Below are 13090 nucleotides of genomic sequence, written 5' to 3'. Positions count from 1 at the left end.
TGTAGGGTTATGCCTCCAGATCACAAACCCATCGATCCTACCTGCCTGGTTTGTTTTCTCAAGGCCTTAGAGCTGGCTCAGAGGAAGGGTGGGGGCATGGGGCTTGTGGCTCTTCACACCTCCCACTCTGCCAGGAAATACCCCACCTGTATGTGGGGTTCAGTGTGGCTCAGCTGCTCCCAGGCATTTCCCATGCACACCCCCAGATGCATAAAATACAAACATATATTTATACACATATATACGTACATAAAAGGAATTTTAAAATATATAACATAATATAGAAAAATGTAGCATATATTCATATACAGTATTTGTGCCTAGCAAATATGCATATTGCACAAATACACATATGCAAACAGCAAAGGGCTGCTTAGAGAGCACAGCTTGGAAATGGGAAATGATGGATCCCGGTGCAAGCAGAGGGAGCCATGCTGGAAGTGTGCACAGCACAGATGGAGCCAAATTTTGGCCTGTCCCACAACCTGCCACCAAGATGAGCTGAACACAGCCCGGAGACCCACCAATGCCTCCTTGTGCCTCCTCAGAATCTCTTGGCCTCCACACCATGCCTGCTGCACGGCCAGCAGGTCAATGGAGGTGATTCTGCCCCTTTGCTCTGCTCTGGTGAGACCCTCCCTGGAATACTGTGTCCAGCTCTGGAGTCCGCAGTACAGCAAAGACATGGACCTGTTGGAGAGGATCCAGAGAAGGGCCACAGAAATGATCAGAGGGATGCAGCACCTCTCCTATGAGGAAACGCTGAGAGGGTTGAAGTTGTTCAACAGGGAGAAGACTCCGGAGAGACCTTGTTGTGGCCTTTCAGTGCTAAAAAGGAGCTTACAAGAAAGATGGGGAGAGACTTTTTAGCCAGGCCTGTTGTGATAGGGTGAGGGGTGATGGTTTTATACTAAAAGAGGGGAGATTGAGGCTGGATGTGAGGAAGAAATTCTTCACCATGAGGGTGGTAAAACATTGACACAGATTGCCCGGAGACGTGGTTGTTGCACCATGCCTGGAGACACCCGGGGGCAGGCTGGATGTGGTTCTGAAGGGCAACCTGATCTAGTTGGAAGATCACCCTGCTCATTGCAGGGGGTTGGACTAGATGACCTTCGAAGGTCCCTTCCAACCCAAGCCATTCTGTGACTCTCTGATTTCTTCAGCTGGCTGCTAAATCCTCTTCTCAGGACCATTTTGTTTCACTTTACCTTCAATGCCCATCAGAAGCACGAGCAGCTTTCAGGATGGGAAGCAGAGCTGTGGGATGATGACACTGGTGCCCTGGGAGGGTGGCACAATGGCTCTGGTGCTTGCAATCGATGTCTGTACCTGGAAGAACTTGAACCATCATTATAAGGGACAAAGTCCCAGTTTCCCAGCTGGACTCACTCCAAGAGCCTGCTAAGGATAATTTAAAGCCAGTGGTTTGTGCTTGCCTTAAGCTATTGATTGAACCCATGATCACACACCTTCCTTCCCCTTGTCAATTCTTGCCTGGGCACATCAACAGCAACCACCACCACCACTCCCAATATGGGGATGTAAAAAATCCACTTGCCAGAGTGGTGTTGGACTGCACCTCAATACTGCTTTTAGCAACCGGGTGTATGCCAGGAACATGAGCCATGCTCACAATTTCTTCATGGTGCTTTGAAGGCACCTTGAAGCATTGAGCTCTTCAGTGGCTGCAATCTGGCATTGCCAGTGAGGAAAAAGCCCACCCCAGTGCTCCCAGTAAAGGCTCTTGCTGTTTTGCACTGTATTTGATATGTCCATGTGTTGAAAAGTTTTAATCCTGTACCTATGTATAGTCCTGTAACAGCAATTTTCAACGCCAGCCAGAAGGAAAACACACTACCCGAGTTAACCGAAAACACTGGAGCTAAGTACACAAAATGACAGTATTATAAACCAGAAGCATTTGTCCCATTAACATTTCCATTCATAGACAGAATAACAAGGGATGAGTTATTTGGAAGTGGAGATGTTAAGGACACTGGTAATGTAAAAGGACAACAGAAACGCTGTGACTGCAAGACCTCCGCTTAGGAGTGACTCAGCACAGCAGCTGCATCCTGGAAAATTAATACTTCAGCCCCCCCAGGTGCCTGCAAAGCCTTTGAGAGCTTGCAAAAACCAGCCCTGGAAGCCCCATCAGCCATCTATCTGCTCATCACTATGGGGATTAACACATGTCCCCCACCCCGGCTCAGTGCGGGGACTGCCTTGGGGGGAAGCATTTCCAGTGTAGACCATGAGGACTCAAGGCAGTGTTGTCAACAGAAAGCAGCCACATTTGGCCTCAAAATTACAGAGGACAAACCCCTCACCACCTTCAAACCCCCAAATCTCCCTCTTCACCCCTCCATGGACACCTTGAGCAGCCCCTGCTCCAACCCTGGTGTCCCTAAGCAGAGGCAGGTGTTAAGGAGGTTAACGCGGAATCATGTCAAGTAACAAACACCTAGTATTTATTAATAAATTAGTACACTGGAAGGCAATTTTTCAATTCATTCCCCTCTTCCCCCACTCCCACCCCTTCCCATGGGGCAGCACACGCCACCCTCATACCACGATTTCTTCAAACTGAGCGTAGTACAGACTGTTTGTTACGAGAGCATAAGAGTTGCAAATATAATCAGACAGACTTCTTACGATGCAGCTTTCCCCCCCTCCCACCCCTCAATCTCTTTTCTCTTAATAAAAAGTGAAGTGTGATTTGAAGAGACTATTAAGACCAGGTAAGGTCTTTGGAGAACCTATCGGCCACGTCTGTATAAAAAACAAGAGACATGAGTGTAAAAGCATAGCTTGGTTTAAGTCTTACACCATGAGGAGAGCAGAACACTGGCAGCCGCCTTCGCCTCCCCATGTCCAGCACCGGCTCCCTTCAGGGCCCCTCCATCCCCGCAAGCAGCAAGGCAAGACAACTCCTTACATTCGACTGAAGGCAAAGGACCTTTTCATCGCCTCGAAGACTGGTGGGGCTGACCCCTTCTTTGCGGTTAAAGCGCTTCTGCTTTAGCTTATAGGAGCGTGATGCATTGTCCGGGTGAAAACCATACAATAAATAACCGTGCTAGTAAAATCTCAGCAATGGATACGAGCTATACAATAGTACATTAAAAAAAGTCAGCTCGGGTGGGAAGCTTAGCTGTGTTAAGAGACAGTAACCAGCCACGACTGGTTTTTTTTTGTGTGTGTTTGCCATTTACCGCTCCAAGGCAAAGGGAGGTGGTGGGAGACAGTCACTCCGAGCGACAGCTTTGACAGAAGACGCGGGTTATAGAGCAATCCCCGATTCAATGTGTTAAATTACACCAGATTCATGGTCTTTTAGTTTGTTAACTGCAATATTATTATTCTTTTTTTAAAGTGCATCAACTGATCTGACTGGAATAAGAACAGGGAGAAGAGAGGCTCGGGAAGGGGGCAGAGAGTGCAAAGACTTGGACTGAGCGATAGAGTTACAACAGAGGGGTGCAACGCTGGCAAACTGCCCCCCCTCCAAAAACCAAGGACACCTCAATGAAAATACTGGCCATATATTCTACAACAAAACCTGCCTGTGTATTGTCGGTCGTCTTAACGAGTGCCAAGCTAGCTCTAGCAGATATTTGGAGAGTGCATGGTGACCCAGTAAGTCTACAGTAAGTCAGGAAGGTGGCTATAGACAGAGTCCAGGAGGGTCTGGCTGGCTTCCTGGCTCTTGACTCCAGCGATCTCAAATAGCCTGTCCAGCTTGTCTTCAGCCTGTGGGATCTCCTCAATCACATGGAGCTCCTCAGGGTTGAGGATGTGCAGCATGTCATCGAAGATGGGCTGCAGGTCGCAAGGGTCCAAGCGCACCTGGCGCAGGACAGTGTCCTTCTTTTCTGTAGGAGGAAAAGAGACGGAGGTCAAGAAACCCTTCAAGAAACATCCGTTAAACAGGGCTTGCTTTCCTTGTCCATCTCCTGTTGCTAACTCTGAAGAGGTACATGTCACAAGGAAAACAGAGGAAAAAGATGGAGGGTGAGGAGTGACAGGGAGGGGAGAAGATGGAGAAGCCACTCTGCTGAGGCACCTAATCCAGGATCCCACTACAGCAAACACAGCACTTATAAATGCTGAATGGCCAATACAGAAAAGTGAAGGCAGAAGGGGAGCCCAAAAAAGCTGAATTCTGCTCTTTTGTTTTTGTTGGGTCAGCTTCATTTCCACACCCACGTGTACATTGGGTAGACTGACTTAGCTCAGTGTTTCACCTTCATCAGAAGTTAAAGAAGATTAAACGCAGCAGGTTAAATGCAGTAAATTAAACCCCCTCAAGAAGAAGGGAGGTGACTAATGGTGACTTACATCTCAAGTCACATGCTGCAGCAAGCAGGATTAAGGGTGAAAAATACTAATTCAGTCTTGAAATGACATTTTCCTGGTATCATCTCACGCAATAAAGCACAGGGCAACGCAACAGCCAAAAGTGAGGAGAACCTTCCCAGACATCCAGGGATGCTACAACTTTTCTGTCAGCACAAATTGTTAAAGGGCTTTAAAGGTGTTTTCCCCTCTCAAATCTGCCGTCTTTGCTAACAGGATATCCTGGTGTGGAACAAGAATGTGATGAATGTATCCTGGAGACTCAGTTTTCCCAGTTATTTACTTCAATGATATCATGTTGGGCAGCTCTACCGCATGTGCTAAACATATGTGACATGCCAAGGCAACCCTTTGGTCCTCCCACTTCCCCCTGGGCTGATTTTGGTACCTTTGGTAATAAAAGAGCCTGTCCGGCTGAGCGCAGAGGAGCCGCTGGAGGTTGAGTCGCACCGCAGGAGAGGCTCTGCTTCATCAACGAAGAAGCATTTCTTCTCTGAAGGAGAGGGCTCCACGGTGAGGACGGCTGCCTCAGGAGGCTTTGGGCTGGGGCTGGGCGCAGGGCTCACCGGGCTGGGGCTCACTGGCAGCGCCAGTCTGTCAGCTTCCAGCTTTGGGGAGAAGAAAGAGAAGGAAAATTAACTCAGGGGATGGTATGCAATGGGCTTGCATTTAAATTCCTCTGCATGCTGGCTTTCAACACACCCCAGCCCATCCTTGGCAAAAGGTCCCCATGTTCGGTGGCTTCCTCCTCCCAGGGGTCATGCTGACCCAGAAAGGCACTGGAGGTGACACAAGGGGACATGAGTGATGGCATTTGGCACATCAGTGCTCAGCAGACAGGAAGGGCAACATAACCCATGCTCTTCGTAGGAGTAACCGCAGCACCAGCTTGGCACATGGAACCAGAGCAGAACATTTTAACTTGGCTTTCCTTCTCATTCTCAGCTCTTGGGGCATCAGGTGATGATGCCCAAGCAGGTAAGCTCCACCCAGATATCTTGCTCCACAGCTATTGTTTGCTAAAAGCAAGGCATAGCCTGATTCCATGCCTCCAACCAGTGCCAAGGCTACAGGGTGAGAGCTGTGAGACCCTCAGAGACCTCCACTGCAGCACACTCCCATGACCAGCTACACTGGTCACACTGCACGTTAATGATTTGTTTGCCCAGTCTCACCCTTGCTCCCATGAGTATCCCATTAAAGTGTGATGGACAAATGCACCCCACCAGACTCCAAGTTCAGGGCCAGAAGGACAAGCAAGGGCTGGCACTGACCCCAGTGTCACCCAAGTGCCCTTGCTTTATGATACCCTGATGTGAGCCACAGGCAAGTGTTTGGCTCCACAGTTCCAAACACAGCGGCAGCAGCAAGCGCTGCTGGGACATGTTGCACACATGGGTGCTGGTGTGAACCTGCTTCCTAATTTGACGGTGCTCTTCATCTTCCTTCTTGCATCTCCTTCCCACATGCATGGCAGAAGCCAACATTATCTACCCTCCTCTGCCTCTCTGCATCCCTCAGGGTGCAAATCTCAAGCAAAGCTTTTCTGGTTCCCATTCCCTGCAGTGACGAGAGGCTTGGGGCAGCATCCCACATCCCTGACTGGCAGTCTGGGCTCCTCTGAATGTCACCAGGTCCCCCCCAAGCAGGTTGCTTTAAGGACCACCTAATATTTAACTTCTTCCCAAAGCCTGCATCCCTGTTTGACTTGCAAGAGAACAGATTTGCAAGCCCTGTCCACATGCAACCCATTCTCCCAACCTGTTTTCTCCTTTTACAGAGGCAAGACCAGGCTATTTCGGCTAACATGCTTTGCTTACTACCCAGGGATTAAAATGCAAAATTCGGATTAAAGGCTATGGGAAAGGGAGCTGCTGAGCCACCTCCGCGTCGGCATGGATGTGCCGGCACATTCCTCATCCATGTCGAGGAATTCGCCACCCACAAATCACATGGCTGCTGAGACGCCCATTAGTTCACATTAAGTTAACATTGAAGCCTGTTTCTGGTAGTATGAAAGGGTTTTTATTTTCCTCGCCCCCCACTGAAAACGAACAGGGGGGGATTTGTTCTAGCTCAGCATATTATGCAATAGGCATATTAAAAATAAAAGTCAGCTTTAATTTTTAAATAACAGAATCTGCCTCTCTCCTGAAGCTCCCTTTCCAATAGGGCTCAATGATGGGAATCAGCCCATTGCCATTTATGGGGGAAAAGCAAAGGAAGCAGCAGAAGAGTGGCTGGCTACTTTCTAAATAGCAACACACTCTGATTTCACCTTTAAAAATAAGACAGGCTTTAGGGGTGAGTTTCTCCTCATGCAAACTCATCTAAGATCCAGCCACAAACACACCTCCTCATTTCCAAAAAGTGGCCCAACATCTGAGAAGCAATTACAGGGAGGGCAGGGAGCAGCCATCTGCCCCAGCTCTGCCTTCCCAGCAGAGGGGAAAAGCCCTTCCCAGAAGTGAGTCATTTGGAGTTTAATTAAACAGCTGCTAAAGCACACTAGGAGAAAAAAAAATCACCAGAGGTTATTTGACTGTAGGCATCCTGGGAGCCCAAAGCTTTCCAAATAGCTGAACGGTAGCGAGCTTGAGGCAAAGCAAACAGGATGCTTGGATGCGTGTTAATATTTAAACCACAGGAAGAAAGCAAGTGGGAATGAGGGTTTTGAGAAGCCAGGGAAAGCAAAAGGTTGCTGCAAGGTGAAGCCTGTGGAATAGGTGTGAAAACACACTATTCATAGCCCATGACTCATTTGCTTGAAGCCACCTTGGCCATTCCTATTTTTATTAACAGTGGTGCTCGAGTGAAACCCAGCTCTGGCCAGGGAAAAAAGAAAACAAGAAAAGAAATCAAAACCACCCTCCACAGCCCTTTTGCCTTTCCAGAGCCACCAAATTGCTCACCTTTCCATCATCATTGCAGGGTTCCTGCGCTTGCCACTGAGGCTGCATTTGCACCTGCAGAGACAGACACATGGGAAACTGTTAGATGGATGGTCCAGCATGAAAACTGAATGCGCCGCGGCGGCTTTGACGCATCAGAAGCCTCCTGCGACCAGCCAGGGCACCCTGCCAATTTGATTTTGGTTTTTTCTGAGCACCGCAGCAAGAGGTTTGCAATGCCAAAAAAGAACCCCAGCATCCTAAATGCTCCTGTGTAGCTTTAGACTGCAGCTCAAGCAGACATCCTCTTGGATCCCAATGCATCTGGGAGGATGCTCTAAAAGCAGCTCAGGGTACCTGAAGGTTGAAAAGGGGGCACAAGATGACATAAGCTTGGCTTTGTTTTCTTTTCACAGTTGGTCCCAACAGCTCTGTTTGAACTAGTTGGTCCCAGTTTCTGCTTCGTTTTACTGTATGGCAATAAAAGATCAACTTGGTCAACAGCAACCGCAGCTGCTGTGCTAATGTTAGGAAGGAGCAGTCGGAGGCATTAAAAAAACCCTCCCTTGGGCAATACTTCCTACAGCAACCAGGCAGTAATAAAAGCTGGTGGCAGGTTTATTGCTGCAGAGGGTGGCTGTGCACTCTCCTGGGATGTGCGGGGACAAATTTAGCACTGAAGCGGCTGTTTCCCGGATTCCCTGACAAAAGATGACACCCGGCTGACACCAGCCCTATTCCTAGATCTGTTATGCTTCCGTAAGGGATGCAGGAGGAGGAACCCCAGCACATGAAGCAGGGTGGGCTGGGTGGCAGCTCTGCAATGCTGCTCTTGCTATAGTCCCAACAGGCACAAGGAGGATCTGTTTGGATGAGCAGCTTCATGGGGCTTGTGGTGTTCGGGGGTCCACTTTCAGGGCAGACCAGACCTTGGAAGGTGAAACACCACTTGGCCAGGCCACGAGGTCTCACTGAGGTGGTAGAAGGATGCAGCAATGGTGGGAAGGCGCTGCAGAGTTAGGAGGCAAGCCCTTCACTGGGATGTGAAAGGCACAGGGGTGCTCAGCACCCTGGGGTTGGAAAGCCCAAATATTCTCTCTGTGTCCTTCACCTTGGTGGCCAGGTTTCGGAAGAGCACTCAACACCACCTCCATGGTGGAGCCAGCACCCCTCAACACAAGCAGCCCTGGAAAAGAGCTACTCAAGTCAAGCCCCATGCAACCCAGGATGGGCAACGCTGGGTCTGGGGAGGGTTTAGACATCAAGACCAACATGCAACCATACACAGAGGAAGCAGCTCTTCTCCATCAGCCCTGGCCATCCGTGGGCCAAGTGCTTCTCTAAGCAGAAGACGGTGTCTCAATGAGAGCTTCTAAAGCCTTCTCCTTTCTGTGGATTTGCTCATCCACTTTTCAACTCAAACCATGCAGAAGAGATGATGAAGCGTGATGAAGGGTTTCCAAAGTCAACTACAGGCTAAGTCACTACTGAGTTCAGCCTGTTATGACCCCACCATCTTCTAGCTTCATTTTATACTCCCAAGCCCATTGTACTACAAAAACACAGAACATGAACCCTAGGAGATGTGACTATCACAGCAGGGAAACCTCAAACTGTAAAGTTCATATTTTTGTGTTTCTATTGTTTATATTTTATATTATTTCATAAATCATGATTTTTTTTCTTATTGGACACTCTCCAGCCTGGTTCAAACCCAACCCTGGCTTGCTGAAAATCAACTCATGATTTAGTGCAAACCAGGAGTAAAACAGGATGCCTACTCCAGCAAAACCCTTGTTCCACTGCTGACACTTGAAGTTAACAAAGCACAAAATGAACTGCTAATTACTTTGTTCAGCCCAGTTCAGCTTTGTCAAAAGAGGAAACAAAGGGGATGGGCAGGAGCTGCTGGGGGCTGAATTTGGGGAATGTTGCTCCAGGCTCTTGACCTTCAGGGTTTTGAACTGGAAAAGAGGAAGGGAAGGAGCCAAAAGTAAACAGCTGCGTGCCTGGACACGGGGCTGCTTTCACATCCTCTTCTCCTCTGGCACCCCCAAAACCCCTATTGCTTAGCCTCACACCAGACCTAGCCCTGATATATTTGCTGATTCATGGAATTATCTGCAGCATGCAACTAGCTACGGACGTAAATCTCGCTGGGCTCAGGGCTGCAGCCTTCTCCTCTCCATTTTCAACATATGCCTTATTAATTTATTATTCTTTTTTATAAGCTTTGCTGAGGCTGTGCTGCTGAAGGCCCTGAGCAAGGCTGTTTGCTTCCCCTGGAATATTTCAGCCGAGGCCAGCAGAGCCATAAATAAAAAGCTCTTAAAGCATTGCTCACGGCAGGACACTTACAGTAGCCAACACAGCCAGCTGTGCCAGCAATGCTCCAGGCCAACCCAGGCAAGCACAGACACCCCTTGGTATCTGCACAATGCTGTTATGCACCCCCAAAAAAGCCCATAGCCCAGTGCACTGATTTTTTCTGGTTTTAACCTCACAATGGAGAATTGCAGCTCCCTGGGATAGCAATGAAAAACCTCTTTTGCCCTTCTATCCTGCATTTTTGCTGTTGTCAGCACTAATTTGGGGTGTGCCTGTGCTCAATGAACAGCGCCCAGGCTCGCATGCTGCTGCCCAGCAAGCCTGGCTGCAAGGGGAGAGATTCTGCAAACCTCGAGGCTGAGAAGTATTCGTGGCCAGAGCAATCCTGAAACAGGAGCCCTGCAAGTTAAATGCACCCCAAGAAACCTTCTCACAGCTGCTGAGCTCACTGCAGAAAACAAACCCCAGCAAAGCGATTCAGAAGGCTAATCTCGTTTTAACCTAAATTCATTCAGCACGATGCAAAACCAGCATAATCTCCCACAGCTAAAAAAGCTGGCGAGTCTTCAGTGGAGCTGTTCCCCACCTGAGGGAAAATGTTCCTGCAATGTACCGTAACACTCCAGAGACTCCCATTAATTCCCTTATTCCTATCAGGGGTTGTAAATATTTGGATTTCAGAGCTCAAAGGGCTGCCTGAGGGAATGGGACACAACAGGAGAGTGCAGCTTTGCCTCTGCAGGTTTTGCAGGCTTAAGTCAGATGCCAGATAAATGATTTGGGCAAGAATATGATAGCAGATGAGATGGTGAAGAGAGGCTGGCTGGGTTTAGGTATTTGCTGTCCAAGAGCTTCATCTTTTAATAACACAATTTTTACTTATAAGTTGGGGGTGTTGCTCCCTTCTTATGGACACAGGAAGATCGGGACTGACGGGGAAACCCTTTTTTGCTCCCAGGGATGCCAAGCAGGGCCAAAGGCACCACGGACAGCATAGCCACCTGTGCATCCCTCCTGAACTCATCTAGGACACACTGACACATATTAGATGCTCACTGCTGGCTTTGGTTACCCCAAGGGCATCATCCCCTTAGCCACAGGGAGCATGCATGTGTTTGTATTGCTTATGAGAGTCCTCACTTCCTCCACAGCACAAAGTGCCACCAACAACAGGTCAACCTGCTCACTCGGATCAAACCGGTTTGGTACAGAGAGAAACTGCCTTGATTTGTCTGCATTTGGACAGACAAATCACTGAGTCAGACTGGAATTCACACTAATTAAAGGCTTTCCAACCAGCAGATTAGAAAAAACCCAAAATCAATCTCCCTGCCTGCTCCACGCATTGAGCAGTCGGCTGCCCCATCCGCTCACAATCTGGATGCTGTAGTGCAGCTCAGCCACTGGCATGAGGCTCCAGGGATTCAGCCTCCCTTGCACAAGCTGCTTTCCACAGCTTTCTCTATCCCTCCCAGGGCCATTCTATCACCACCCGCATCCACAGTGCAGCAGCCAGTTCAGGGGGAGGAGGCAAACAGGTTACAGCAAGTAAAACCTTGCAGAAACACAATGTGCTACCATGCTGAGTCTGCACCCCGGGGTGCACAATGTGCTACCATGCTGAGTCTGCACCCCGGGGTGCTTCCACGCTTTTACATCCCACATACTGCTTTAGCACAGCAACCGGTCCAAGACCTTCCAGACAGGGCAATGGCCAGCACCTAAGGTTGATCATCCCCAATATAAGGGCTCAAGTACCAGCTTCTCCTGCCGACCTTCAAAACTACATGCAAACCACAACACCTGGGACTCAAGAGTTTGTCAAAACTTTGACAAGGTTTTGAGCAAACTTTGGCAAAACTCAAAAGTAATATAAAGCTTAATTATAAGCCCCTGAGAAGCTCCAGGGGGAGATGGTGTCCAGCTATTTGGCTATGAGCTAAGCTTGATGATGCAGTCGGGGTCTCACGCTTGCCATAGCCAGACAAGACATGCACTGCATCAGACAAGAGCACACAAAACCCAGCCCATCGTTACCGGTGTGGTGTCCTCCATCAGGCCTCGGATCTTCTCCACCACGTCATTGCGCCGGTGCTGGCGGAGGGCACTGATGAGCTGCGCCAGGCTGGCCTCGGGGCCGCGGATGGTCCAGTGCTGCAAAGCGGCGTAGGCGCGCTCGTGGTCAGCCGCGTAGCCATTGGAGAAAGCTGCCACCTCACGCTCACTGGCGTTGCACAGGAACTGGTAGATGTCCTTCCACTGGCTCCCCACCTGGGCTGCCACCAGCTTCAGGATGTCAATGCCTGTGGGGCAGAAGAGCTACAGGTGAGGCACAGGGGTCTGCAGCCTCCTGGCACTGCAGACCTAAACTTTAGCAAAGCTTCTCCCCATCCCATCCCTGCTTTGTTTTTCTTTGGTTGGTCTTTGTTTGGAGATTTTAATATTATCATTATTTTTAAGACTGTTCATGAGTCCAGGCTGCAATGAGCCCTGCAGACAAGCACCTGCAATGTCCTCACCACCTGCCATTCATGTAAAGGGTGACAGACCCATAGGTCACTCCAATCAAGGCAAACACACACTAAAATTAACCACATTAATTTCCTGCACTCTTCGGCACAGAAAAACCCCTTGTACTCAGCCACCACATGGCTGCAGGAACAGGGGATATGGCAACGTGCTTGCCCATACACCTGCACTGCAGCCACCAGTTTAAACGGGAGCTGGATTAACAGGTGAGTCATCAAAGCATCTCTATACAAACAAGTATTTCCACAACAGATCGCATTTAGAGCTGTTTCCAGTGCAGACTGGTCGGATGACTCAGTTATGGGACAGAAGCATTGGGTGAATGCAAGGTCTGGTAGGGGATCTGAAGAGCAAAAGAAGGGTTTCCCTCAGAAAAGCCTTTGAGACATGATGGGTCAAGACAGTGAGGGTTTACTTCCCATAGCTTCAGGGGCAATGCAAACAGCATGCTTATTCTTGAAACTACTAAGAGGCCAGGAGTTAAACCTTCAAATAATGCCATAGCTCCTCCATAATAGCTAATTAACCCTGTTCTATCAAACTGAGCAACACCTTGTTTCCAGCAACCACATGAAGGGTTGGGTGTAGGCAAGCTGCAAAGAGAAACTCACTTTTTCCAGAGAAGCAACCACACCTCAGGTTTCTTCATAAGCCAGCACCACTTCCATCGCTACAGGGACTATTTCTCTTTCCCTCCTCAGGCACCACAGTTGTGTCAGCAAAAGCAGCTGCTTATGAAGAATATCAGAGGCAAGGTCTTTTCCAATGGCCTAAAATTTAACAGTTTCTAGACCAAGTTAGATCAAACCTTCAGGTCACAGCCCTAATACAGCCAAATAGATAGATAGATATAGATATATATATAAGCTATACAAACTGATAGAGATATACTGATATATCTTAATATATGTATATATAAATATGTACCAGGCTGTACAGTTTGTATCGCCTTCTTTATACATGTGATGTCCGTATATATA

At 48.7% G+C, this 13090-nt stretch overlaps 1 protein-coding gene across 1 annotated transcript in view; it reads right to left on the bottom strand.

Annotated features, from left to right (window-relative positions):
• Positions 1 to 2727: 2727 nt before the first annotated feature.
• TNFRSF21 (TNF receptor superfamily member 21) overlaps positions 2728 to 13090 on the bottom strand; it is a gene marked incomplete at its 5' end in the record, with an annotated part of 31308 nt that continues 20945 nt past the window's right edge. Inside the window, 4 exons of the mRNA XM_080616355.1 lie at positions 2728 to 3878; positions 4751 to 4970; positions 7275 to 7328; positions 11619 to 11884. Coding sequence (XP_080472481.1) covers positions 3649 to 3878; positions 4751 to 4970; positions 7275 to 7328; positions 11619 to 11884 — 770 coding nt within the window. The 3' untranslated portion in view covers positions 2728 to 3648. The remainder of the gene's footprint in view (positions 3879 to 4750; positions 4971 to 7274; positions 7329 to 11618; positions 11885 to 13090) is intronic.

This window comes from Psittacula echo (assembly GCF_963264785.1).
Source record: "Psittacula echo genome assembly, chromosome: 4".
Classification (NCBI taxonomy): Eukaryota; Metazoa; Chordata; class Aves; order Psittaciformes; family Psittacidae; genus Psittacula; species Psittacula echo.
This window is presented reverse-complemented; position numbering and strand designations above follow the sequence as displayed.